The sequence below is a fragment of the Cervus canadensis genome, chromosome 1, assembly GCF_019320065.1.
Source record: "Cervus canadensis isolate Bull #8, Minnesota chromosome 1, ASM1932006v1, whole genome shotgun sequence".
Taxonomy (NCBI): Eukaryota; Metazoa; Chordata; class Mammalia; order Artiodactyla; family Cervidae; genus Cervus; species Cervus canadensis.
Genome location: NC_057386.1, coordinates 86542640 through 86567345, shown reverse-complemented (window position 1 = coordinate 86567345; position 24706 = coordinate 86542640). Strand labels below are relative to the sequence as shown.

At 36.6% G+C, this 24706-nt stretch overlaps 1 protein-coding gene across 2 annotated transcripts in view; it reads left to right on the top strand.

Moving 5' to 3' along the window:
* Window positions 1-255: 255 nt before the first annotated feature.
* Window positions 256-24706, top strand: part of C1H4orf33 (chromosome 1 C4orf33 homolog) — an 86240-nt gene continuing 61789 nt past the window's right edge. Inside the window, exons 1-6 of one of the 2 annotated variants that reach the window (XR_006272815.1) lie at window positions 256-387; window positions 6228-6417; window positions 9465-9525; window positions 12111-12162; window positions 12418-12617; window positions 14739-14893. Coding sequence is in view for 1 of the 2 variants with exons in the window: in XM_043486391.1 (XP_043342326.1) it covers window positions 6237-6417; window positions 9465-9525; window positions 12111-12162; window positions 12418-12617; window positions 14739-14844 (600 nt within the window). In the remaining variant the exon portion in view is untranslated. Of the gene's footprint in view, window positions 388-6227; window positions 6418-9464; window positions 9526-12110; window positions 12163-12417; window positions 12618-14738; window positions 15776-24706 lie in introns of those variants that run through there. The other variant, XM_043486391.1, reaches the window with a different exon arrangement.

Here is a 24706-nt window from a genome sequence, read left to right as displayed (position 1 = left end):
TTACAGCTAGGATAATATTATTTACAACTAGTGTAATATATTTAACACTTTTTGCTTACATAGCCAGTTAGTCTTTCGTTACTTTGAATTATTGCCGCGCATGTTCTATTATAATCTCAATGATATATACTTGGTCTTTAAGTTGCGCAACAATTGTAAATACTGCAGCGTTTCCCTTCCTTTTCTTTCTAGAAAACCGCTCAAACTTCTGTGGAACAATTGAAAGCCTTCATCGGTTCACTCGCGGTCCCACAACAGGTGTCTGCGCTTCATCCGCTAAGCCCCGCCCCCAGGACGTGCGGGCCGCGGGGCGGAGCCTAGGGGGCTGCGCGCTCCCTGCGACCTCGGCCGCCGGGAGCGAGCGAGCGGCGGACTGGGAGCCTACGGGTCTGTGTTCTCTTCCTGTTATGCTTTCTCCCCTCTTGTCACTCCTCTCACCCGCTCCCAGTCTTGTTGGCTTTTCTCTGGCAACGTACTTTTCAGCTGCTGGTTCTGGCGGCGGTTTCCTCCCACTCTCCGGGCTAACTTCCTCATTTCTCCGTTTCTCTCTTAAATGCGTGGAGGAGGTGGCAAGTGGTGGTGGGGTGAGGACGCAAACTGGAAAAAAAAATCTTACTTTAGAAAACTGAAAAAAAAAATTTCGTGAATAGAGAGTTTGGAAATTTTCCTTACAAAATGTTTTATGGAGAAAACACATTTCCCATAACTTCCTTCTTTTATCCTTTATGCAATTTTTTTTTTTTTAAATCCTCTCTAGACTTAATGCTCCGGGGTTCTGTCTCCATTCTCATCGTTCATTTCCTTTTTAAGATCTTCGCGTAGTAGAAGTAAAGTATGAAAAGAATTATTTTTGACTTTCTTTTTGATAAGATTAATTTGAAGACTAGAAGTTAAAATGTGAGAAATTGCATATTAATAAACATTCTTTTTAAGAAAGTCTACATAGCCAACATTAAAATAGTATATTAGTTTAAACAAAATTGGAAATATGAAAAAGACACTTAGGAAACCAGTAACTCTAGGTGTTATAATATATAAAAGAATTCTTCAATTTGCAAAAATAGAAAAAAAATTGTATATTAGGATGATGTTCTGCTTGAATGAATATATTCTTTCAATAATATTCCTAATATTCACTCTGACTTTTTAGAAATGTTCAGCGTGCAAAACGTGAGGGAGACAAGAGGTATTCACAAAAACGTTTGAGAAATCCAGCCTTAAATTAGACTTTTTTTTTAGTATTTTAAATTATTTTTGAATAGTTATGGATGTCTGTTTTAGTATAAAACTCAAGTAGGTTAAAAAAGTGATACAGTGAAAGTAAAACTTCTTCAGCTATCTCAGGCAGATAATTCCCTCCAAAAAGGCAATTACTGATACACTGGTGTCTCATATATACTTCCTGAGATAGTAGATGGATTCACAAGCGTGTATGCAAATACTCTCCCTTTTTATTAAGTAAATGCATACTTTTTGGACCTTGCTTTTTTAAGTTAATATATCTTAGTTGATATATATAGAGCTGCCTCACTTTTTTTAACTGCTGTGGGCTATTTCGTTGTATGAGATAGCATTATTTATTTACCAGTCCTCTACCTGTGGGTGATTAAGTTGCTTAACAATATTTTGTTATTCTGAACAATGTTACAACAAATATCTTTATAGCATGTCATTTTGAATGGGTACAGGTGTAATAACTCCTAGAACTAGAGTTGTTGAGTCAAAGGTTATTGGCAGTTTTTGCTTAGATAGTTACTGAGGGATGCTTTTTACTGGGTCTGTGCCAGTTAAGCCTGAATAACTTCTTGGTTGTTTCTCTGTGTCCTCATTATCACGGCATTATCTCAAACTTTCTGACTCTTGACAATATAAGTGAAAAATAGTAATTTATTGTTTTAGTTTGCATTTCTACCATTAATGAGATAGAACATTTTGTATTTTCTGTGTGCTGGCTATTCATACTTTTACACCATTTTTCTGTTGATAACGATATTTTCCTTATTGATTTCTAGAAGCCCTTTAAATGTTAAACAAATTAGTTATTTATCTCAACTATGAATTGCAGGTATTTTTCCCAGACTGTCTTTGATTCTGTAATGGCAGGTTTTTATTTTTGTGGTGGAGGAAGATGGACTTTTGCTTTTATTTTTTAAATGCTTGCATAGCCAAATGTATCAGTGTATCAGTCTTTTTTCAAAATGTATTCTGGGTTTGGGGTTATATTTTAAAAGGCTTCTTTTCTACTGTAAGATTATCTTTTAAAAACAAACTCCTGATTTTTTCTTTCTTGTTTTTATGTGATTTGATTTATGTTTAGTTATTTGGGGTTTTTTGGTTTTTTTTTTTTTCCTGCTGTGCTTCTTGTCTTGTGGGATGTTAGTTCCCCGAGTAGGGCTCAAACCCAGGCCCTGTAGTGAAAGCACAGTCCTAACCACTGGACCGTCAGAAAATGCCCTAGATCTTTGATTCATTTAAAATTTAGTTTGGTGTAGGGATCCAGTTTTATTAAAGTGAACTGCAAAATGAGCCAGTTGATAATGGATGAGTCCTGATTGATTAGCTACATGAGAACCGTTGCCAACTCCCCATAGACTTCTGTACACTATCCAGTACCTGCTTTGGTGCCTGAAACAAAATGAGTAACTAATAAACCTTTGATAAGCTAATTTGAAAGGAAGTTTCTAGATGTGATATATTATCTTAGTTATTTGCCATCATATTAATATACAGTGTTGAAAAAGATAATGATACCCCAATACAGTTGATTTCTCCTGCATAAAATCTTAGAATCATGAAGTTTTAGCTCCAGAGACTAGAGCAGTTATTCACTCCACAAATAAATTAGTAAGTTCTTGTTGTTTACAGGCATTCTAGCTTATGGGGAGAAAATAAACAAGTTGGTCATGTAGTTTTAAGTGCTGTGAACAAAAACAGTGGTGTATGGGCAATAGAGAATGACAGGGAGTGGAATGCTTCTCGGATGCCCACTAGCCCAGGTCGTGAAGGGCACTGAAAAATGAATCATCTCTACTTCATATGAGCACATATGCAAACAAAGAAAATAGAAAGGTTGTGGGGTTAAGCCACCACAAGCCTAAGTGTTCCTCGGGAGTTGAAAGGAAAATCAATTGTCTGTGTCTAGGTCCAGTATTTTCTTTAGATTATAAACTAGTGGGCAGGACTATACTTTTTAGTTGATTTTGTTGTATTATGTACACTTAGGTTCATGTATTCTTTAAGCAGATTAATAAGTTTGTTGTTTTGATATGAAACTAACGTCATTTTATGCAATTTAAGTCAAAATTGTATTCTGAGTTCAGTCACTCTGCTCTGTCTGACTCTTTGCAACCCCATGGGCTGTGCAGCACGCCAGACTTCCCTGTCCATCACCAACTCCCAGAGCTTGCTCATACTCATGTCCATTGAGTTGGTGATGCCACCCAACCATGTCATCCTCTGTCGTCCCCTTCTCCTGCCTTCAGTCTTGCCCAGCATCAGGGTCTTTCTAATGAGTCAGTTCTTTGCATCAGGTGGCCAAAGTATTGGAGTTTTAGCTTCAGCGTCAGTCCTTCCAATGAATATTCAGGACTGATTTCCTTTCAGATGGACTGGTTTGATGTCCTTGCAGTCCAAGTGACTCTCAAGGGTCTTCTCTAACACCACAGTTCAAAAGCACCAGTTCTTCGGTGCTCAGCTTTCTTTATAGTCCAACTCTCACATCCATACATGACTACTGGAAAAACCATAGCTTTGACTAGATGGACCTTTGTCAGCAGAGTAATGTCTCTGCTTTTCAATATGCTTTTTAAATTTGTCATAGCTTTTCTTCCAAGGAGCAAGCCTCTTAATTTCATGGCTGCAGTCACCATCTGCGTTGATTTTGCAGCCCAAGATAATAAAGTCTGTTTCTGTTTCCATTGGTTCTACCCTTGATCATATCAGCCATGGCGCTCTTCCCTGCTAGTGGAAGGCCAGCTGATGTTTCTTGCAGTAATTTACAAATAATAGTCAAAGAAACCTTAGAAGAAAAGGAAGAAGGAACCAGTGGAAAGACTTAGATGGTCGCTACCTTATACTGTCAATGAGAGTAGCTCTGCTTTTATCATTTATTTATCTTCCAGCTAAGATGACATTTTGCAGTAATTTGAAGCCACAGTCTTACCACAAACCAGCATATGTGCTTGGAAGTGACAGGCTATTTTTAGGAGCACATCACTGCATATGGTTTAATTCCATTTATAGATAGAGATGATGGCCTACAAGAACTGGGAGTTGAAAATTCCCTGCTGGAAACCCACTGATTAGGATAGGCATCCCTTTAATGTATGCAACGTTTTGTGTGTGTTTGGATATGGTAATTGTATGGAGGATGAGTGAATCTACCAAAACTTCCTAGTCACTGAGCTGTGTTTTGCCAGGATTGCCAAAAATTGTCAAGCCCTAAGTTAGGAGTATAGCATGTTAGTACCAGAATCAGATTTAATGAGCATTTCTAACATCTTGATTTATTCTTATTTCTTCCTCTGTGCTGCAAGAAGGTACTGGTACCAAAATTGGGAATAGAGGGTAAAATATTTATATTTGAAGAATGTGCCTTCATATTTCAACAGAACAAGATAAAATTATTGTTGAGGTATATTATCCCATGCAAATCAGGACTAAATTCCACATATATTAGAGTCAGTTTATACAGTCTTATCACTCATCATTGAACTTATTTCAATGATGAATATAAATTGCTCAACATATCCTCTTCTTCTCAAGTGCTATTAGCTGCAAATGGCTTGTGATACTGTAACTATTTTTTAATTTTAGAAGTTATTAAAATTTGTTAGCATATAGTGAAAATTGAGAAAACTACATACTTTACAAAAAGGTTTTTGAAGCTCTTGGATTAGTTATCTGACACACAGCTTATATATTTGGATCTCCCAATGCTGGGCACATAGTAGGTACTTAATATATATTTGTTGGAATAAATTTATTCAAGTATAGTTTTTATGAAGCCATCACATTGTATACCTTAAATATATACATTTTTTTTTGTCAATTATACCTCAGTGAAAAAAATGTCTTGAAGCAAATTTATTCAAAATGTGGAACTTTATTATTTGCAATAAAAATAACATGAAGCAAAGAAATGCATTAGAAGACTTCAGATAAATCTAGAAATACCATCATTTACTAATCAAGATTATCTTTTGGGCAAGACATAAGGACCTAGTATAATTGGGGGGAGTCTGTCACTCCTAAATAAGGTTTCCCTCTATTTGCAGATTTCTGAAATGTTCATCTGGGAAAGCATGACTGACGTTGGTTCAGTTTCTTGGTTTACTAGCTATTTGGTCTCGGACATGTCTGTTTCTTCATTTGTAATATATAATAGTAGCTTCTCTACAAGTTTTTGTGAAATTAAATTTTTATAAAGTGCTTGATCCATAGTGTTCAACAGAACATAATTTTATTAATTTAACACTGTGTCCTTCTGTTTAATGCTTAGAGTAACAATTTAAAATGAAAATACTGCTTGTGTCAGATGTACTTTTTCTATTTGAAAGTTTAATGATTGCAGATTTTGTTACCATATTTCAGTTGGAGAGAAGGGATTAACCAAGCACGTGGTCATTTAACACTTGAAATAGCAAAGATTGAAAAGGCTAAGAAAAACCTTACTGTGAGACTAAGGATTACAGTGTTAAACTTTGCCAGTCTTGAAATGCTTGAAGCCCCTCCCTCCATTTTCACTGCAAAAAGGAAAAGAATTTTAGCCAAAAGGACAGCGTTAACAGCAATGCTTGTGTTCATTTATACAGATTTCGAAAAATCAAACTGAATTTTACTGTAAAGATCTTAATTCTCAGGCAATCCAGTAATTCATCTGCACACTTTACAATACAAAGAATGGCGTATAAACTTATAGTGCTTATAGTTTTAAGTAAATGAACAGTTTGCAATGGATTAGTTACAGTTCTTAAAAATTATTTTGATACACTCATTACAAGGTAACTCGAGGCAGATCTAGTCTTAACAATTTTAGCATCCAATCACCTATTATAATAGAATTCCATATCCATAATTTACCACACCATGAATGGCCTTTTGACTCTGAGAATCGTGTTCTTGTCACTCTGCTGCCTTCCTGTCTGCTATTTGGCTTGGAAATTTTCATTTCATTTCTTTCTAAAGGAAACATTTGTAATTTGTTTTTCTTTTTTCTTCCCCCTTAGAGTCTTTAGATGGATTTTAAAATTGAACACACTTGGGATGGTTTTCCAGTGAAGCATGAGCCAGTATTTGTCAGGCTGAATCCAGGTGACAGAGGAGTGATGATGGAAGTCAGTGCTCCATTTTTCAGTGATCCTCCAGCCCCACTAGGAGAACCAGGAAAACCTTTCAATCAATTGTGGGATTATGAAGGTAAGTAGAAGTGCTGTATTTTATTGCAAACATAAATCTTTTTATAATAACCTCTCATAGAACTATTATTTTATCTTGCTCTAAGGAAGTGAGTGCTTCTGAGCCCCTGACATGTGCAGTTTTCTGATATTTCCTACCAATCTGTCATTCTGACTTTTTCACCATTACCTATGGACTTTGGCTATATAACTAGAACAGTGAAAAATGGCAATTACAAATCCAGATTTTTAAATTGCTGCTATATTTCCTTCCTTTACGTCCATTACCTATTCTAAGAAAAGTTCAGCATTCCTGTTTTGTTTTTAAGTATCTTCAAATGGCTACTTTAACCTTATAAACCTTCTTTATGGAAGCTTTGGGGTGTTTTACTTATTATAAAAATATCATCAACTTCAACATGAAGTATAGTTTTTATTTTATACTGGCAAATAATCACACATCAAAGGAAGGCTAAGAGAACTGCCGTGAAATCGCAGTTTCAGGTTTGCTGTATGATCACCTTCTAATGAATCCTAATTAAGCTACCAAACTAACCTTTCTGAAATAATCTTTATGATGCCATTCCCTAGATTACAGATCTTTACTGTCCCTAAGATAAGGTTCAAATCCTTCCCCTAAGCTTTCAGGGTACTTATGAATCGAGCTATCATATTAAACCAAAAGCTCTTAACTTCCTAAAGGCTGATAGTCTAACCTTTCGGTCATATTCTCACTTACGTACCTTTTCTCATTCAAGCCCCCACCTTTGACACATATCGTTCACAGTCTAATTCAGGTTCCATTTCTTCAAAGAAACCTTTGATGACTTTTCTAGTCCACACTAACATCTACTTTCTCTATACCATCTGTTATAGCATGCATTTTGTTGGTGTTAATTTATCACATCTTAAACATATAGTTTCTTATTGATATATAACTTTTATATACCAACTTCCTGATCATGTTAGTCACTCACACTAATGTGAGTTATATACTGGAGGTACTATAGACACTAAACTCAGCAAATCCTAAACTCAAGTAGTCCACTTCTCTTATAAACCTACTTCTTTCCCTAATTGCCCAATCTAAGTCAATGGCACCATAATACATCAAATCACCAAATATAGAAATGTGATGTCTTTTCAAGATATCCATTTCTGTCTCTATATTTGGATCAAGTCCTATCAGTTTCACCTCCTAAGTGTTTCTCTAATTCAGTATCTCTTCTTCATTCTACTATCCTTGCCATAGCTAAGAGACTTTAAAAGGAATAATAAGACTCACTGAATTGTTAATGGGACCATATCTTATATATTTTATTATTATAAAAATAACACATGGAAAACTAGAAACAACCTAAATGTCTATCAATAAAGGATTGTGTTAATAAATCATAGCATTCTATAGAAGAATACTATGCAGCAATTAAAAAGAATTAGTCGTCTGTATGCTGTGAACTTGCATGTGTGTATATATGTGAAGAAAGCAAATTGTAAGCAGAAAATGATTCTATAGATACATTTTTTTAATCTATGCAGGTAAAATAGATTGTGGAAAGGCAGAAGTCTGACAGGTTTTAGGGCAAAGTGGGAAGAAAAAGACTGACTTTTTACTTACATATATGTTTATATTGTTTTGATAATCGTATATCACTTTCATAATTCTCTAATTTTTTAAATAAGCATGCTCAGAAAATTCCAGGAAATTGTAAAGAAAAATCAGCCCCCTGTATTCCACTTGTCAGAAATAAACAGCCGTAACATTTTTGTGCACATTTTGCAGGCCTCTAAGCACAGGCATATGTGTACATTTTTGTTTCATGTACACTAGCTTATTGCTCTGCAGCTTACTTATCAAGTATCATTCCTTGTATCTTTCCTGCATCAAAAATACTTAACTGTATATTTTATTTTAATGACTGAATTGTATTCTGTTACATGGAGTACACAGATTTCATTATTTTTTTTAACAGCTCTCCTACATAACGTGTGCTCAGTTGCTCAGTCATGTCCGACTCTGTGACCCCATGGACTGCAGCCGGCCAGGCTCCTCTGTCCATGGGGATTCTCCGGGCAAGAATACTGGAGTGGGTTGCTGTTCCCTTCTCCAGGGGATGTTCCCAACCCAGGGATCGAACCCAGGTCTCCCACTTTGTAAGCAGATCCTTTATCATCTGAGCCACCAGGGAAGCCTCTCCTATATAATAGGTTTAGTTATATATAACAGGAGGTAAACCATTTAGACCATTTCTTTTGAGTAAAACTTTGATAAGTAGCATGTTACTTCTTTTCTCAGTTGTGTGATTATTTCTTTAGGATAAACTCCTTGAAAAAGATAACTAGCTCAGAGTCTGTGTGATAATGCTCATTTCTTTTCAACCTCACCAGCACTAGGCTTTATTAATACTTTTATTTAATGGCTATCTGATATGGTTTTTCCAGTAGTTATATATGGATGTGAGAGTTGGACTATAAAGAAAGTTGAGCTCCAAAGAATTGATGTTTTTGAACTGTGATGTTGGAGAAGACTCTTGAGAGTCCCTTGGACTGCAAGGAAATCCAACCAGTCCATCCAAAAGGAAATCAATCCTGAATATTCATTGGAAGGACTGATGCTGAAGCTGAAACTTCAATACTTTGGCCACCTGATGTGAAGAACTGACTCATTAGAAAAGACCCTGATGCTGGGCAAGATTGAAGGCAGGAGGAGAAGGGGACGACAGAGGATGACATGGTTGGATGGCATCACCGACTCAATGGACATGAGTTTGAGTGAACTCCAGGAGTTGGTGATGGACAGGGAGGCGTGGTGTGCTGCAGTCCATGGTGTTGCAAAGAGTTGGACACGGCTGAGCACCTGAACTGACTGACTGATATGGAGAAAAAAGATGATTTATTTTTTATGTATTTTTTCTTACAGGCAGTGTCTAGTTTTTATTTTCCTCATGGTGATGTAGCTTTAATTAAAGATAATGTATTCATTCATTTATATTCTAAAGATACAAACAGATTATTTATTGTTGAAGCAAAATTAAATTTCTCTATTTGTCCTATCTCTGTTTTCAAAAGTTGTGGAAGCATTTTTCTTGAATGACATAACTGAACAGTATTTAGAAGTTGAACTTTGTCCGTAAGTATAAAATATTTTTTCTAACTCATTACTATATATTTTGAACACATTATTTTCTAATTATAAATCATATAGATTAATAAAAGCTCACTAATTCCATCTAACTAGTGGGAATGCTAGTCTGAATTTATCTGAATTATATGTAATTCTTTGTTTTCAAGTAGATGTGTAATGTAGAATATGTTTTAGAAAATATTACATTGATACTGTTTTCAATTCACTAATGTTGTTTTCTAATAAATTTGAAGGTTTTGCAAAATGAAAAATTCTTATAAAACAAACTCATTATTTACACTGTAAATTTGCATTATTATATATTAACTATTTAGAAATAAAGAAGCATATAGATATAATGAATTGAACTACTTTATGAAAAGGATTACTTTATGAAAGTGATGATTACTTTATGAAAATGACTTTAGGGGATTCTTTTAATAACTAGGTTAAATTTTTAATCTTATATATTACATAACTATGTGTTCATTATTCCTCCTTTTATTCATCATTCATTTACTGAGTATATACTATGTCATTTTGTGTGCCACAGATTAAAACTAAATCACACGTGGCTTTTCCTAGACTCAAGAAAATTATTAACCATGGACTCTGTACAAATTTAACTGGTCCTTGGAAACTGTCTACCTGGTTAGCAGTTTTCTTTGCTCTAGATGTGAAAAAGTAAATTTATGCCTACCTGGTATCTAAATTGTAAGAAAAGTTAATATTTAGAAATGAAATATTTATTTATATACCATTACTATTTTAAAATGACATTTCAGTACTCCTCAATATCAGTTATCTTGCAGTCTTTGTCCTTTTGTAGACTAAGCAGAGTCCCAAACAATTGATTTAAATGAGATTTTGGATACAGTTTTCTTTTACTTTGAATTCTTGCTAATATAACTGTTTACAATTATAGTTTTTCAGAAGTTACTATATATCTTTGTTACCCTTCAAATAACATGTCAAAAAAATTTTTGAGAAATATGATTAATTATCATAAACTACAGTGTGAAGTAAGAAAATTTCCCCATATGCATCAGAAAGCTAAGGCAAATAGGTTTATAACTTGTATGGAAGATTAGTCAAGAACGTGGATCTGCTAGAATTCTTAAGCTACATTTGTCAGATAGTATCAGTTTATTTTCATAAAGTGATGACTTAGCATAAAATACATTGAATAGATTTATCTTTTGTTAGAAAATTATTCAATAACCATTGTGTATAAAATTCTAAAAGTTCAGTTTTAGATATATTAGGATAATTAATAATCAATAATCTTGGTTTTGCTTCAGGCAAGCAAAACCTTTAACAGTTAACCTCTAGGAAAGCAATTTGAATACGTTTGAATTTGTAAGACCTTTTGTTGCTCTTAAGATATTCGTATGGTTGCATAATAACAATAAAAATAAGCAGAGAACTTTTAAATGGAAAAGAATACTTGTTTCTCTTTGACTCATTTCTTGAAGGAAATCCTTCTGGAAAACTCTCAATAGACCATCTGTGCCAAATGTTTAGATACAGTCTTTTACAAAGACGGTAAATTTGCTTCATGTAGCTGTTTGAAATCCTTTGATTCTTACTGACATGGATAATCCCAATTATTCTCTCTTATTAGAATTTTCTTGTGGGGATATGTTGTGCTGCTTTTTTAAAATGGACATCAGTGTCAGAACTAATGGTAGAAAGCAGGAAAACACAACAGGCAGATGGAATGAGAGCAATTGTACTAGGAAGTGAAGTGAAGTCGCTCAGTCGTGTCCGACTCTTTGCGACCCCGTGGATTGTAGCCTACCAGGCTCCTCCATCCATGGTATTCTCCAGGCAAGAATACTGGAGTGGGTTGCCATTTCCTTCTCCAGGGTATCTTCCCGATCCAGGGATCGACCCGGGTCTCCTGCATTGGAGGCAGATGCTTTAATCTCTGAGCCTCCAGGGAAGCCCCTAGTTACAAATTAAAGTCTTCAGCCTGTTAAGTAGTTTTAGACAACCTCTATTTTTATTTTCTATCTCCTTAATGAGCTTCAAGACAGTTTTCTTATAGAAGTAACATTTTAAAAAGTTGTGGGATTTTGACCTGGAAATTGGTGCCAGCTTCCCTTAGAATACTTTAATTTTCAAAATAAGTTTTCTAATGAACTCCAAATATCCCACCCATTTTTCATACTGTGTATTGTCTAACCAATTGAAATATTTCATATTTCTTATTTAGATAATATAAAGGAGGAATCTGAACATGTGTAACTTTATGCATTTGATGGCACTTGGCCTGGGAAATAAGTCATTTCTAAGTAACTGAACATGCTGACTCTCCCTGTAATTATCTAGTATGCATACTGCATCCTTTAATTATTTGGAAACTTAGTCACAAGCATGCACATGGAGGAGGTCATGGCAGGCGACCCCAGTGTTCTTGCCTGGAGAATCCCATGGACAGAGGAGCCTGGCAGGCTACAGTCCATGGGTTCATATAGAGTCGGATGTGACTGAAGCAACTTAGCATGTGCACACACACGTGGACGTGAAAGATAGTGAAGAAAATAATGATCGTTTCAAACACTCATGAAGAATTTTAAATTTTACAGCCATGGACAGCATTTGGTGCTTTTACTCTCTGGAAGAAGAAATGTGTGGAAAGTAAGTAAATGAAAATATGAGACAAAATGCTTAAGTGTACAGGGTATATTGTTACTCTTGTTGTTCAGTTGCTCAGTTGTGTCCGACTCGTGGTTCATGGGTTGTTCACATGACCCCCACGAGCTACAACCCACCAGGCTTCTTTGTCTATGAGATTTCCCAGGCCAGAAAACTGAAGTGGGTTGCCATTTTCTTCTCCAGTTTAAAGTCTAAATATGAATAGACCTTTTTGTGTTTCACATGTTGTTTCTGTAGCAAGGACTTGATCTGTCATTCAAAGTGTCCCGAGGAGAAACGAAATGGCAAGGCAGTGCTTATATTCCCTGGAGTTATTTTCCACCAAATGTGACAAAATTCAATTCATTTGCAATTCATGGATCAAAAGATAAAAGAAACTATGAAGCTGTTTACCCCGTACCTCAACATGAGCTGCAGCAAGGACAAAAACCTGATTTGTAAGTAGAAAATAAATGAAAATATGTCCCAACTGTAAGAGTTTTTTTTTTTTTTTTTAATTAATTTGTGGTAGGGGAGCAGTAACACTTTTTGGTCGAAGAAGACACATATAAGCATAGTCTTATAAGTGTCTCTCTACTGCTGTCAGCAGAGCACTTAGATTTCCACAGTAGTGTGAGAAGAATCTTCTTAGTGAGTACTGTAGCAATTAGCATTGAAGTATAGTTGCAAATTTATTTATGATCCCTCTCAGAGGTAAATGACCAGAGGCATCTGTATTTCCTGGTGTGAGTGGTGGGTTAATAAATCTTTTCTTCTGCTGCTTGAGAATCTGACTTTAAGTTAACTCTCTAGTTCTGTTCTCCTGGTCACCTCATGACGATAAAAATGTCAGCTGTTATTTCTAGGCAGCATATATGGGGACAGCAGGGCTTAGGGATTTCCCTTTAACAGTAATGTACCCTGTGGGGACCCTGGAAGCTCCTCCTAGAGAGTTATTACAAGAAATACTATCTCCTGTGGGGCAGCAGGCATACAAGCCAAGGAGTCACCTGCAAACTCTCCACTGAAGTCTGATCTCTTTGCACCTGAAGCTGTCACTTAAGGAGAATGTAGCCCCCGGCCAGTCTTATGAATGCTTCAAGGACTGCTGCAAACACTACCCACTTAGAAGGAGGAAAGCCAGACCCTGTCCTGGGGCAACCTGAGAGTACTCAAGTGGCCCCTGAGAGTCCCACTCTATTGAGTGTACTCAAGTGGCCAAGGTAGCCTGGTGAGTCTGCATGTTTAGAAAAGCCCAATGGAGACATCCTAGTGATCTGTGCACCGTGGTAGACTGATTTCCCTCCCTTTCCACCCTTAGCAGGTGCTGCACTGTCTTTCTCCCTTGCCCTTCCTGTCATGTTCTTACTCTGCTCTACTTGGATTTTTCTCTTCATGCCTGTTCCTTTATTCTGCCTGACATATTTTCCGCTTTCCCCCTTGCTTTTCTCCCAGGTCCTGACCCTTTCTAAGCAGCCTCTTTTCTCCCTTCCTTTTTCTCTTATCCTTCGATGTTGTTTCCTTAGCTTCTTAATCTGGATTGACAGTTGTGACTAAAACTGGTTCACTTGGTCAGGTGGGCAGAGTGGGACAGGAATCACTCACTCAGGGCTTTCTTATCAAGATGGCTTGTTTCTCTGGCTTCTCACAAGCTAATGCACTCCTGTATTTGGGCTTTTTGTTTATAGGTTATTGGATGCTTACTCTAGGTAAAAGTGTGATTATGCTGTCGGCTAGCGCAGAGGGATTTCCTTCAGAGCTGAGTTGCACTGCAGCATGTGAGCTAAACCTGTCTCTCCTCTTTGCATGCTCAGTCGCTTCAGTCATGTCCAGCCCTCTGTGACCCTGTGGACTGTAACCCACCAGGTTCCTCTGTCCGTGGGATTCTCTAGGCAAGAATACGGGAGTGGGTTGCTGTGCCCTCCTCCAAGGGATTTTCCTGATCCAGGGATCGAACCCCATCTCTTACATCTCCTGCACTGGCAGGTGGATTCTTTACCACTAGCGGCACCTGGGAAGCCCCTCTCTCCTCTTTAGGCCACAGTAAAAAGCTAATAGTTAAATGATAGTAAATCCTAATAGTTAAATGATTTCCTAGAAAGAGAAAAAAAAATTATATTTAACTCTTTTTTACATAAATCTGCCTTGCTTTGGCAAAGGAGTCTATCCTTTAATCTGTTGAGCTGAAACTTTTTAAAAACAATTGTTTGTATAACTGATATGAATCATATCAGAGTTTGAATATGAAAATATCTGTGAGAATATAATGTGATTTGTTTAAGACTAGATGAAATGAGTCAGGTTTTGATGGTTGATTTTTATTTCTCTCTTCAGCTGTGAGGGAGCTATTTGCAGCATTGAAAGGAGAGTGCTGTGAGATATGGGTGAATATTTTCAGAGCTGAATGTTTGATAGCTAAGAGTAAGAAAACTATACGTGTGAATACATCTTACCTTTGAGATTCTTAAAATAGAATGTTGTCCTATAATAGATATGACAAAATAAATAGACTCTCAGAACAAGTTTTTCACAAATATATAATTCATTTCAATTCTGACTATCTTTCTCTTTGCATGTAGCCATCGTCTGGAATACTTCAAGCCTTTCAGTTTTAACACACTGCTTGGAGAAAAGTGGAACCAACCAGAATCAGACCTGTGGCTAATCGAGAAACCTGATGTGTAGGAGTATAGTGGATGACTGTATCAATCATTTCTTCTCTATACCCTTTAAGGTAAACCAATAATAATCTCTTTCACGATATGAACACATTTCAACAATAAATATTTTATAGAGGTCAGTGAAAATAGAGTATTTCTGTGGTAAATTGTGTATGAACTAACAGGAAAGTAGAAAGTTCAGATATGATTTTAACCGTAAAGTGAAAATGTTTCTCAGTCGCTTTGTCCAGGAGCCATCATGTCAAAATTCTACCATCTGCCTTGCATCACCATCACCCCCAAATATCCCTGACTCTGTCAGCCAAAATCATTATTTCTCTTCCCACTTCCCTAAACCTCAGCCAGCTTGCAACTGAACATCTTATTTGCACATTTTTTGAACTCCATCATAATATAAATTCTCGGACTTCCCTGGTGGTATAATGGTTAAGAATTCACCTGCCAGGGCAGGGGTCATGGGTTCAGTTCCTGGTTGCGGAAGATTCCACGTGCTGTGGGGTAGCTAAGCCTGTGCACCACAACTACCGAAGTCTGTGCCTCCGAGATCGTGTGGTCCACAACCAGAGAAGCCACCACAGTGAGACGCCCTCACCACTAAGGAAAACCTGTGTCAGCACTGAAGACCCAGCACAGCTCAAAATAAATAAATTTTTTAAAATTGGCACTTCCTTTTGAAAAATATTTGATTGATAATTCTTTACTCAGACTCCTCTGTTCATTCTTGAAATGAATAGAAAACAATGGTATATTTTGTTTGAACAGGAGGTACACATCTGTTAAGGCATTATTAAAATACATGTGCTATTTAATCAGTGGTTTTTTCCTGTCTGATGATTACTTTTCTTCTGTAGAAGAAAACAGAATGAAGTTGTCTTGAATTCCAGCAACAGATTCTGCTTTCATGTGCAAATAAATGACATTTTCTTCATGCTGTTAAACAAGATGTCAAAATGTCTTCATTTTATTTTGTAAACATCAAACACCTCTGGTCCATAATTTTCAAATTTTGTTATAATTAATTGCTTGAAGCCATCTAGTAGATTATCTGTGAACTTTTCCACCAAACCTGGTCCTTCACCATTGTGCTTAACACGAGATTAGCAGTCTTACAGAGGAAACTTGATTGCTTGTACAGACACCTATTTGCCTACCCAACAGTATACTTTTATTTCTTCTTCTTTGCTAACTCTTTTATATAGCTTCAATTTTTATTTTTTATTTCAGTTTATATAGCTTCAATTTTTAGAGGATCGTCTCAAAAACTACATTTTCCCCGATTCCTCTGCAGATAGAAAGGACATTATAAAACAGTTCAATGAGATTAAGTATACAGTGTTAGAAGGGGCTTCAAGAAAAGACGCCTTACAAGTGAAAGACTCAGTGGCCATATATCTTTTGTCCTTTGCCTTCTCTCTTCCTTTTTCTGGAATTGCAGAATTGATACCTGAGGTAACACACTAGCTCCTTGTTTTAATTAAGAGACAACCCATGGATAGGCCAGTAACAAGACAAAAGAAGCCTGGGGTGCAAACAGCACAATAAGGTCACATATCATATCAAAACTGCTACCTACGGACTTCTTTATAAAGAAAAAAATTAGCTTCCTAATTTGTTTCCACAAGTTGATCAATAGGTTGAATGCACTCCCATTAAAAAACCCAGAAGGCTTTTTTTAGTAGAAATTGACACAGTGATTCAAATTTTATGTGGAAATACAAAGGACCTGAAAAAGCCAAAAAAATTTGAAGTAGTACAAGGTTGGAGGATTTATTCTATCTGACTTCTAGACTTATTAAGCTTCAGTGTTGAAGAAACTTTGACCTTGGCATAGATTTAGATAGATACATCAATGGAACAGAGTAGAGAAACCAGAAAAAAAGAACTACATATAGTCAGTTGATTTTTTGACAAAGGGAAAGGATCATCTTTTCAACAAATAGTTTTCCAGTTGGAATAACTGGAAAAATGTGAAAAAAAATATTCAGTTTACCTAACAACCTACAGAAAAAATGTGAATGGTGAAATAAAAAAAGTTCTAGAAAAAAAAAATCATATCCTGGGGTAGAAAAAGATTTTTTTCACACAGGATATAAAAAGCACTAACTGAAAAGGAAAAAAAAATGAGAAATTGAACTTCATCAAAATTTAAAATTTCTGTTCATCAAAAGTTTCCATTAAGAAAGCAAAGAGGCAGTCTAGCAAGTCCACTCCTGAGTATATATCCAAAAAAATAAAATAAGACATGGAAACATTAATTCAAAGGGTACATGCACCTCAAAGTTCATAGTAGCATTATTTACAGTTGCTGAGATCATAGGCACCCTAAGTGTCCATCCATGAATGGATAAAGAAGATATGTATAAGTGAGTACTACTCAGCTTTTAGAAAGGAAGGAAATTTTGCCATTTGCAACAACATGAATGGACTTACAAGGCATTATGCTTAGTGAAATAAGTCAGAGAAAAACAAATACTGCGTGATATCACTTTTATGTGGAATCTAAAAAACTAATGAATATAACAAGAACTAGACTCAGATCTAGAGAACAAACTAGTGGTACCATTGAAGAGAGGGAAGGGGGAGGATCAAGGTAGGGGTAGGAGATTAAGGGGTAAAACTATTTTGTATTAAATAAGGTAAAAGGACATATTATTCAACACAGGGAATGTAGCCTATATTTTATAATAACAGTAATTGGAATATAATCTTAAAATAATGAATTACTATGTTATACACCTAAAACTTATGTAATATTGCATATCAACTATACCTTAATTAAAAAAAAAAAGAATTACTAAGAAAAAGTGAAGATGCAAGCCACCAATTGGGATAAAGTATTTAAAATAGGCATATCTGATAAAGGACTCTCCCCAGAATATATAAAGGACTCCTACAAGTTGATAATAAAAGGACAAGCTAATTAACAAAGGTCTGTCTATTCAAAGCTATGGTTTTTCCAGTAGTCATGTATGGATGTGAGAGTTGGACTATAAAGAAAGCTGAGCACCGAAGAATTGATGCTTTTGAACTGTGGTGTTGGGGAAGACTCTTGAGAGTCTGTTGGACTGCAAGGAAATCCAACCAGTCCATCCTAAAGGAAATCAATACTGAATATTCACTGGAAGTACTGATCCTGAAGCTGAAACTCCAAAACTTTGGCCACCTGATGCAAAGAAGTGACCTCATTGGAATAGACCCTGATGCTGGAAAAGGTTGAAGGCAGGCGAAGGGAATGACAGAGGATGAGGTGGTTGGATGGCATCACTGATGTGATGGACATGAGTTTGAGCAGGCTCCGGGAGTTGGTGATGGACAGGGAAGCCTGGCGTGCTGCAGTCCATGGGGTTTGCAAAGAGTCGGACTTGACTGAGCGACTGAACTGAACTGAATTAAAGAGCAAAACACTTGATCAAACACTTCACAGAGGAAAATATACAAAAGGCCGATAAGTATATAGAAAGGCTTTCAACCTAACTTATCACTAAGGAAGACAGAGTAAAATCACAGCAAGATACCACTAAATAACCAAAATTAAAAATTCACACAGTGGCTAAAATTGGAAACAACTGGCAGTACCAAGTGCTAATGGGAATGTGGAGAACCTGGATCAACGGTTCAGATACAAACAAAAACTTTGTTTATATGGTGGCAAAGCAAAGCACAGACATCCTAGATGCAATCAAAATCGTAAAATTTGAATTTGGATGTTTCTAAACCTAAAACCTAAAAGGTTTCTTTCTAAAACCTAATTTGCATCTTCTTTTGATCTGTTTAGATGTTTTCAAAACATCTCTTAACATTCTTTTATCTAGATGAGAAATGGTTTCCTTCTTCTAATACCAAGCAAGCAAAAAACATGTTATATAAACATTTTCTTTTGAAAGGAATATACAGTTCCACCACAAAACCTTGGAAAGTTTGGTATCATTCGTAAGATACCAGTACACCCTATAGAAACTTAGTATTTGAGAGTGGGTGTTTGTCACTTTTCACTTTTATGCATTGGAGAAGGAAATGGCAACCCACTCCAGTGTTCTTGCCTGGAGAATCCCAGGGATGGGGTCGCACAGAGTCAGACACGACTGAAGTGACTTAGCAGTAGCAGTTTGTAGTAAAAAAAAAAAAAAAAATTGTTTTTCAACTTTAGACCATGTAAGAATATTGTTTTTAAGATATGCAGTAAGTGATTTCCTTGCTGTGTTATGAATTGTTCACTACAGTGCCACTCAAATTCACTCTTCTTGCCACTTAAATAGATTACACAATGCATGTATTTATTCAGGTGCTTTCTCATGCTTTTTCTCAGCTCCAGTAAAGTGTAAGTCACACTCCAGAGGGCAATATGCTTTTTATTTTTAGCCCCCAATCGCTTTCTTTTTACATTAATTTTTTTTTTTTTTTTGCTATAGAAAAAAATACTTAAGTTTTTCAACTCATTTCTTCTTTCAAAAATACTAGGCTTTGGGGGCAGAAGATGGTGAGTATAATTAATTAATCAGATATTTGTAAAGAAAAAGGGTGCAAGTGGTAGAGTAATTACAGTAAGCCCTCAACACTTCTACTTATGCCTCAAAACCCATGTATCACTTCTACTTTCCATTTAAGCTTCCATAATATATTAACATTGCTGTATTATGGCACTTTCCAATTTAAGTTTTCATAGTATATTAATGTTGCTGTGTTATAGCACTTACCCACTGTGCTTTAGGAAACTTTCCAGACCTATCTCCCATCTTCTCAGTCTGCCATTTTACCCCAGCGACCAGTTGGACTCAGCACACTGCCAGCATCCCGCATCCTGGTTTTGCTGCTGCCCCAGCTCATGCGAACACTTGCAGGAACCCACTTAGCCAATTTCATGCGTAGGCTACTCCAGATGTGAGAGAGAGCTCACACCCTATGGGACTCCTCTTGACCAAGAAGGATGGGAGTAGGTGGATAAATCCCTCAGATTGACAGTTCTGAGGTCCTTTCCACATCGCTGTGTAGAAGACGCCTATAGGGATTGCACTCCAGTTGCTCACAGCAGTGACCAAATAATAGCACAAATTGCTTCATTTCCTGTTTTGCTCTTCCTTGTTCCTTGGTCCTGTTTGAGATTACTTTACCAAAATCAATCCACTTGCAAGCCCTCGTCCCAGATGTTTTACGGGGAAGGCAGGCTAAATCAGTTGTTACCTGAAGAGACCCTCAGAAGTGGCCCGTTGGGATGGGAATCAGAAACTATTACCATTCACGGAGCATACAGTGATAGGGACCCCATTGATGTTAGTTATGACACCAGAGTAACATCACAATTATTACTAAGACTTTTTTTTTACTGGTGGTAGACAGGCTTGAGGAGCAGGTAAAGGTCAAACATCAGTGTAAGTGATAGCACTTGGCATAGAAGCAGTGGTAATAGTAGGGACTAAGAGTTATTAACCACTTTTTGTTTTGTTTTTGAAAATTTGGACATTGAAATAACTTTATTTGCTATTTCTCCATTAATAAAAAGTAACCATTTGGAGGAGATTCTGAGAAGATGGTGGAGTAGGAAGAACCAAGAATGTGTCTTCCCACCTAGACAACAATTGGACCAGCAGAACTGTCTGATATAATGGTTTTGAAACTCTGGAGTCTATTGACGGTGAAGTTGACTGCTGTCTGACAAAGGCTTTCAGTTCAGTTCAGTTCAGCTCAGTCGTGTCTGACTTTTTGCAACCATGGACTGCTGCATGCCAGGCTTTCCTGTCCATCACCAACTCCCAGAGCTTGCTCAAACTCATGTCCATCGAGTTGGTGATGCCATCCAACCATCATCCTCTGTCGTCCCCTTCTCCTCCTGCCTTCAATCTTTCCCAGCATCAGGGTCTTTTCCAGAGTCAGCTCTTCCCATCAGGTGGCTAAAGTATTGGAGCTTCAGCTTCAGCACCAGTCCTTCCAATGAATATTTAGGACTGATTTCCTTTAGGATTGACTGGTTTGATATCCTTGCAGTCCAAGGAACTCACAGTTCTTCTCCAGCATCACAGTTTGAAAGCATCAATTCTTCAGTGTTCAACTTTCTTCATAGTCCAACTCTCAGATCCATACGTGACTACTGGAAAAACCATCACTTTGACTATATGGACCTTTGTCAGCAAAGTAATGTCTCTGCTTTTTAATATGCCATCTAGGTTGGTCATAGTTTTCCTTCTCACATGACCCAAATTTGTTTTCAGTGATTTGAACATAATTTCTCATTTGTTTTTTCCCACAATAACAGACTCTGAATAAATTAACACTATCAACAACAATATGATTACTAGAAAGAGTTTAAAGAGCATTTTTGTTTTTGCTCTTCTTTTTGACCTTAGAATATATCCCAAAAGGATATACGGTCAAATTCCTGTGTTTAAAACCAGTTGAAAGTAGTTTATATCTTATGTTTTATGCCCCCAAATTCAATACAATTGAGTTCATTGGCTTCATTCCCCTTTAACTTTGAGGGAATTTTTTTTTTTTAATTTAAAATACTTCTGAGATTTAAGCTTCAAATCTGTGGATCAAGATATACTCAGAGAAGTCTGGCCTCTATTCTGGTTCCCTCTAACTCATCACCTCTGTCCCTTTATAGCTATAGTTCAGACTTCCATTTTTGATATAAGCAAGAAAGGAAACACCAAGATAGCCACACATGACAAATCAAATTTCTCTTTCATTTGCCTGAGCAAACAGACTTGTAACTTTGGGATCTTACTCAGTTTTACTAATAAGTAAGAGATTCTTATCCAGATTTACTAATGATTTCAAGGATATAAAGCCAAAAGGCTCAGGCAAATGAAAGAAATTTGATTTGATGTGTGGCTATCTTGGTGTTTCCTTTCTGCATTGGATACATTCTCTAGCTAGTATTAGATGAGGTCTTTAAATGATATTTGTGTCTGACCTCACATAGCAAGAAAGGAATTGTTTAATGAAGCCTCCCTATTTTGTATTTAGATTGGTAAAGAGCTTATGTGACATTTTCTCTGGAGCCATGCCTTATAATTCCATAGATTTCCAGGGATAATCTTGCTAAGAGAATTTCACAGATAAGGGCACTCCTACTAATAGATACCTTTAGCCTGAAGATATTTAGGCTATGTTTACCAAAAAATTGGACTAGGACACCTGTGTTTTTTTCTTTCCCAGAGAATGTCCTTTGGTAATCAGACAGAAACAGATCACAGGCCAGCAGTTTTAACAAGGAGCCAGAATTCCCTCTATGGATTACCTTAACAATGACCACATTGCTTCATAGGTCTTTTAAATTTCTTTTAGCAACTCAATTACTCCTTTTCCTTCTTTATTCACAGTTATTTGAACCTTTTTTCAATGTATTGATGGAAACATTTAACTTGAGTATATAATTTTTCTAAGGCCAAATTCACTGCCTTCTCTGGCCAGTTAGTTTCCATAGGTGTTAGATCTACTGGGAGACTTAATTCAGCTTCCTCTAAATATTTTTTCATCATGGGAAATCATTGTTTACATAAATCTTGATTTTTTATTTAATGATATAAATAAGCTTACAAATTCTCTGTTACACCATATAGCTGTAGAAGAGAGATTAGTATTTGATATACCATGTATTATTCAATATTATAGGATAATTCTATTCTTCCTCAATAGAAATGGCTTCCCCTCATCCACATTCCACATTATACAGATGGCAACTAGAGTATACTGTTAAATAAATTCTGGACTGCATTTGGTTTGTTCCACATATTATGGTACAGGTTTTTTACAGATGTCATTATGTACCATTTACTCTTGCTAGGGAAAGCACAGGTTGCTTCTATATCTAAATCTCCATACTTGTTGGTTTTAAGAACCCAGGTAGCTAACTCAGGAATCTGATGAAGGCATATACCTTAGCATTCCAGTCTCTTTTCAGAGATGGACACTGAATTTTTTTGTTGAATGTCCACATGACGCACTTTGTTGTTGTTCAGTCACTATGTACGACTGTTTGCAACTTCATTGTCTGTGGCATGCCAGGCTCCTCTGTCTTCCACTATCTCTTGGAATTTGCTCCAATTCATGTCCATTGACTCTGTGATGCTACTTAACCATCTCATCTTCTGTCTCCCCCTTCTCCTTTTGCTTTCAGTCTTTCCCAGCATCAGGGTCTTTTCCAATAAGTCAGCTTTTTGCAGTAGGTGGCCAAAATAGTAGAGCTTTAGCTTCAGCAACAGTTATTCCAGTGAGTATTCTGAGGTTGATTTCCTTTAGTTTGACTGGTTTGATCTCCTTGCTGTCCAAGGGACTCTCAAGAGTGTTCTCCAGCACTGCAGTTCAAAAGCATCAATTCTGCGGTGCTTAGCCTTCTTTATGGTCCAACTCTCACGTCAGTATGACTACTGGAAAAACCATACCTTTGATTCTACAGACATCTGTCAGCAAAGTGATGTCTCTGCTTTTGAATACACTGTCTAGGTTTGTCAGAGCTTTCCTTCCAAGAAGCAAGTGTCTTTTAATTTCATGACTGCAGTCATCATCTACAGTGATTTTGGAGCCCAAGAATAGAAAATCTGTCACTGCTTCCACTTTTTCCCTTCTGTTTGCCATGAAGTGATGGGACTGAATGCCATGATCTTAGTTCTTTGAATATTGTTTCACACCAGCTTTCTCACTCTCACCAAGAGGCTCTTTAGTTCCTCTTCACTCTCTACCATTAGAGTGGTGTCATATGCATATCTGAGGTTGTTGATAGTTCTCCCAGCAATCTTTATTTGTGTGTGTGTGTTTTTCTTTTGCTTTTTTTTTTTTTACAATAGTAAAAGATGTTTATCAGTTTTCACAATAATAGCCAGAAAATAAAAGATAATTACAATTGCAAGCCATAATGGGAACATGATTAACCTAACAATATAAAATAATTACATACAATTTGAGGGGTCAAGCAGAATGATGTGGTAAGTGGAAGTGCATACATGCACATGTTTTCATCTGCTCAGCCAGTCTATGTCTTTTGATTGGTGCATTTACTATATTTGCATTTAAGGTAATTATCAATATGTATGCTCCTGTTACCCTTTTCTTAATTGTTTTGGGTTTACTTTCTGTAGGTAGGGCTTTTCCTTCTCTTGTTTTCTGCCTAGAGAAGTTTCTTTAGCATTTGTTGTAAAGCTGGTTTGGAGGTGCTGAATTCTCTTAACTTTTGCCTGCCTGGAAAGCTTTTGATTTCTCCATCAAATCTGAAGGAGAGTCTTGGTGGGTAGAGTATTCTTGGTTATAGGCTGTTGCCTTTCATCACTTTAAATGTCATACCATTTCTTTCTGGCTTGTGGAGTTTCTGTTGAGAAATCAGCTGATAGCCTGATGGGAGTTCCCTTGTATATTATATTTCATTTTTTCCTTATTGCTTTTAATATTTTATCTGTCTTTAATTTTTGTCTGTTTGATTATTGTGTGTCTGGGTGTGTTCCTCCTTGGGTTTATCCTGCCTGGAACTTTCTGTGCTTCCTGGAGTTGGTTGATTATTTCCTTTCCTATGTTAGTTTCCCAGCAATCTTAATTCCAGCTTGTGATTGATCCAGCCTGGCATTTCACATGATGTCATCTGCATAGAAGTTAGATAAGCAGGGTGACAGTATACTCCTTTGTCGTACTCCTTTCCTGATTTTAAACCAGTCAGTCGTTCCATGTCAGTTGTAACTGTTGCTTTTTGACCCACATACAGGTTTCTCAGGAGACAGGTAAGGTCATCTTATATTCCCATCACTTTATAAGACTCTTCCATGATTTCTTGTGATACACATAGTCAAGGGCTTTAGCATAATCAATGAAACAGAAGTTTTTCTGAAACTTCCTTGCTTTCTTCATGATCCAAGGAATGTTGGCAGTTTGATCTCTGGTTC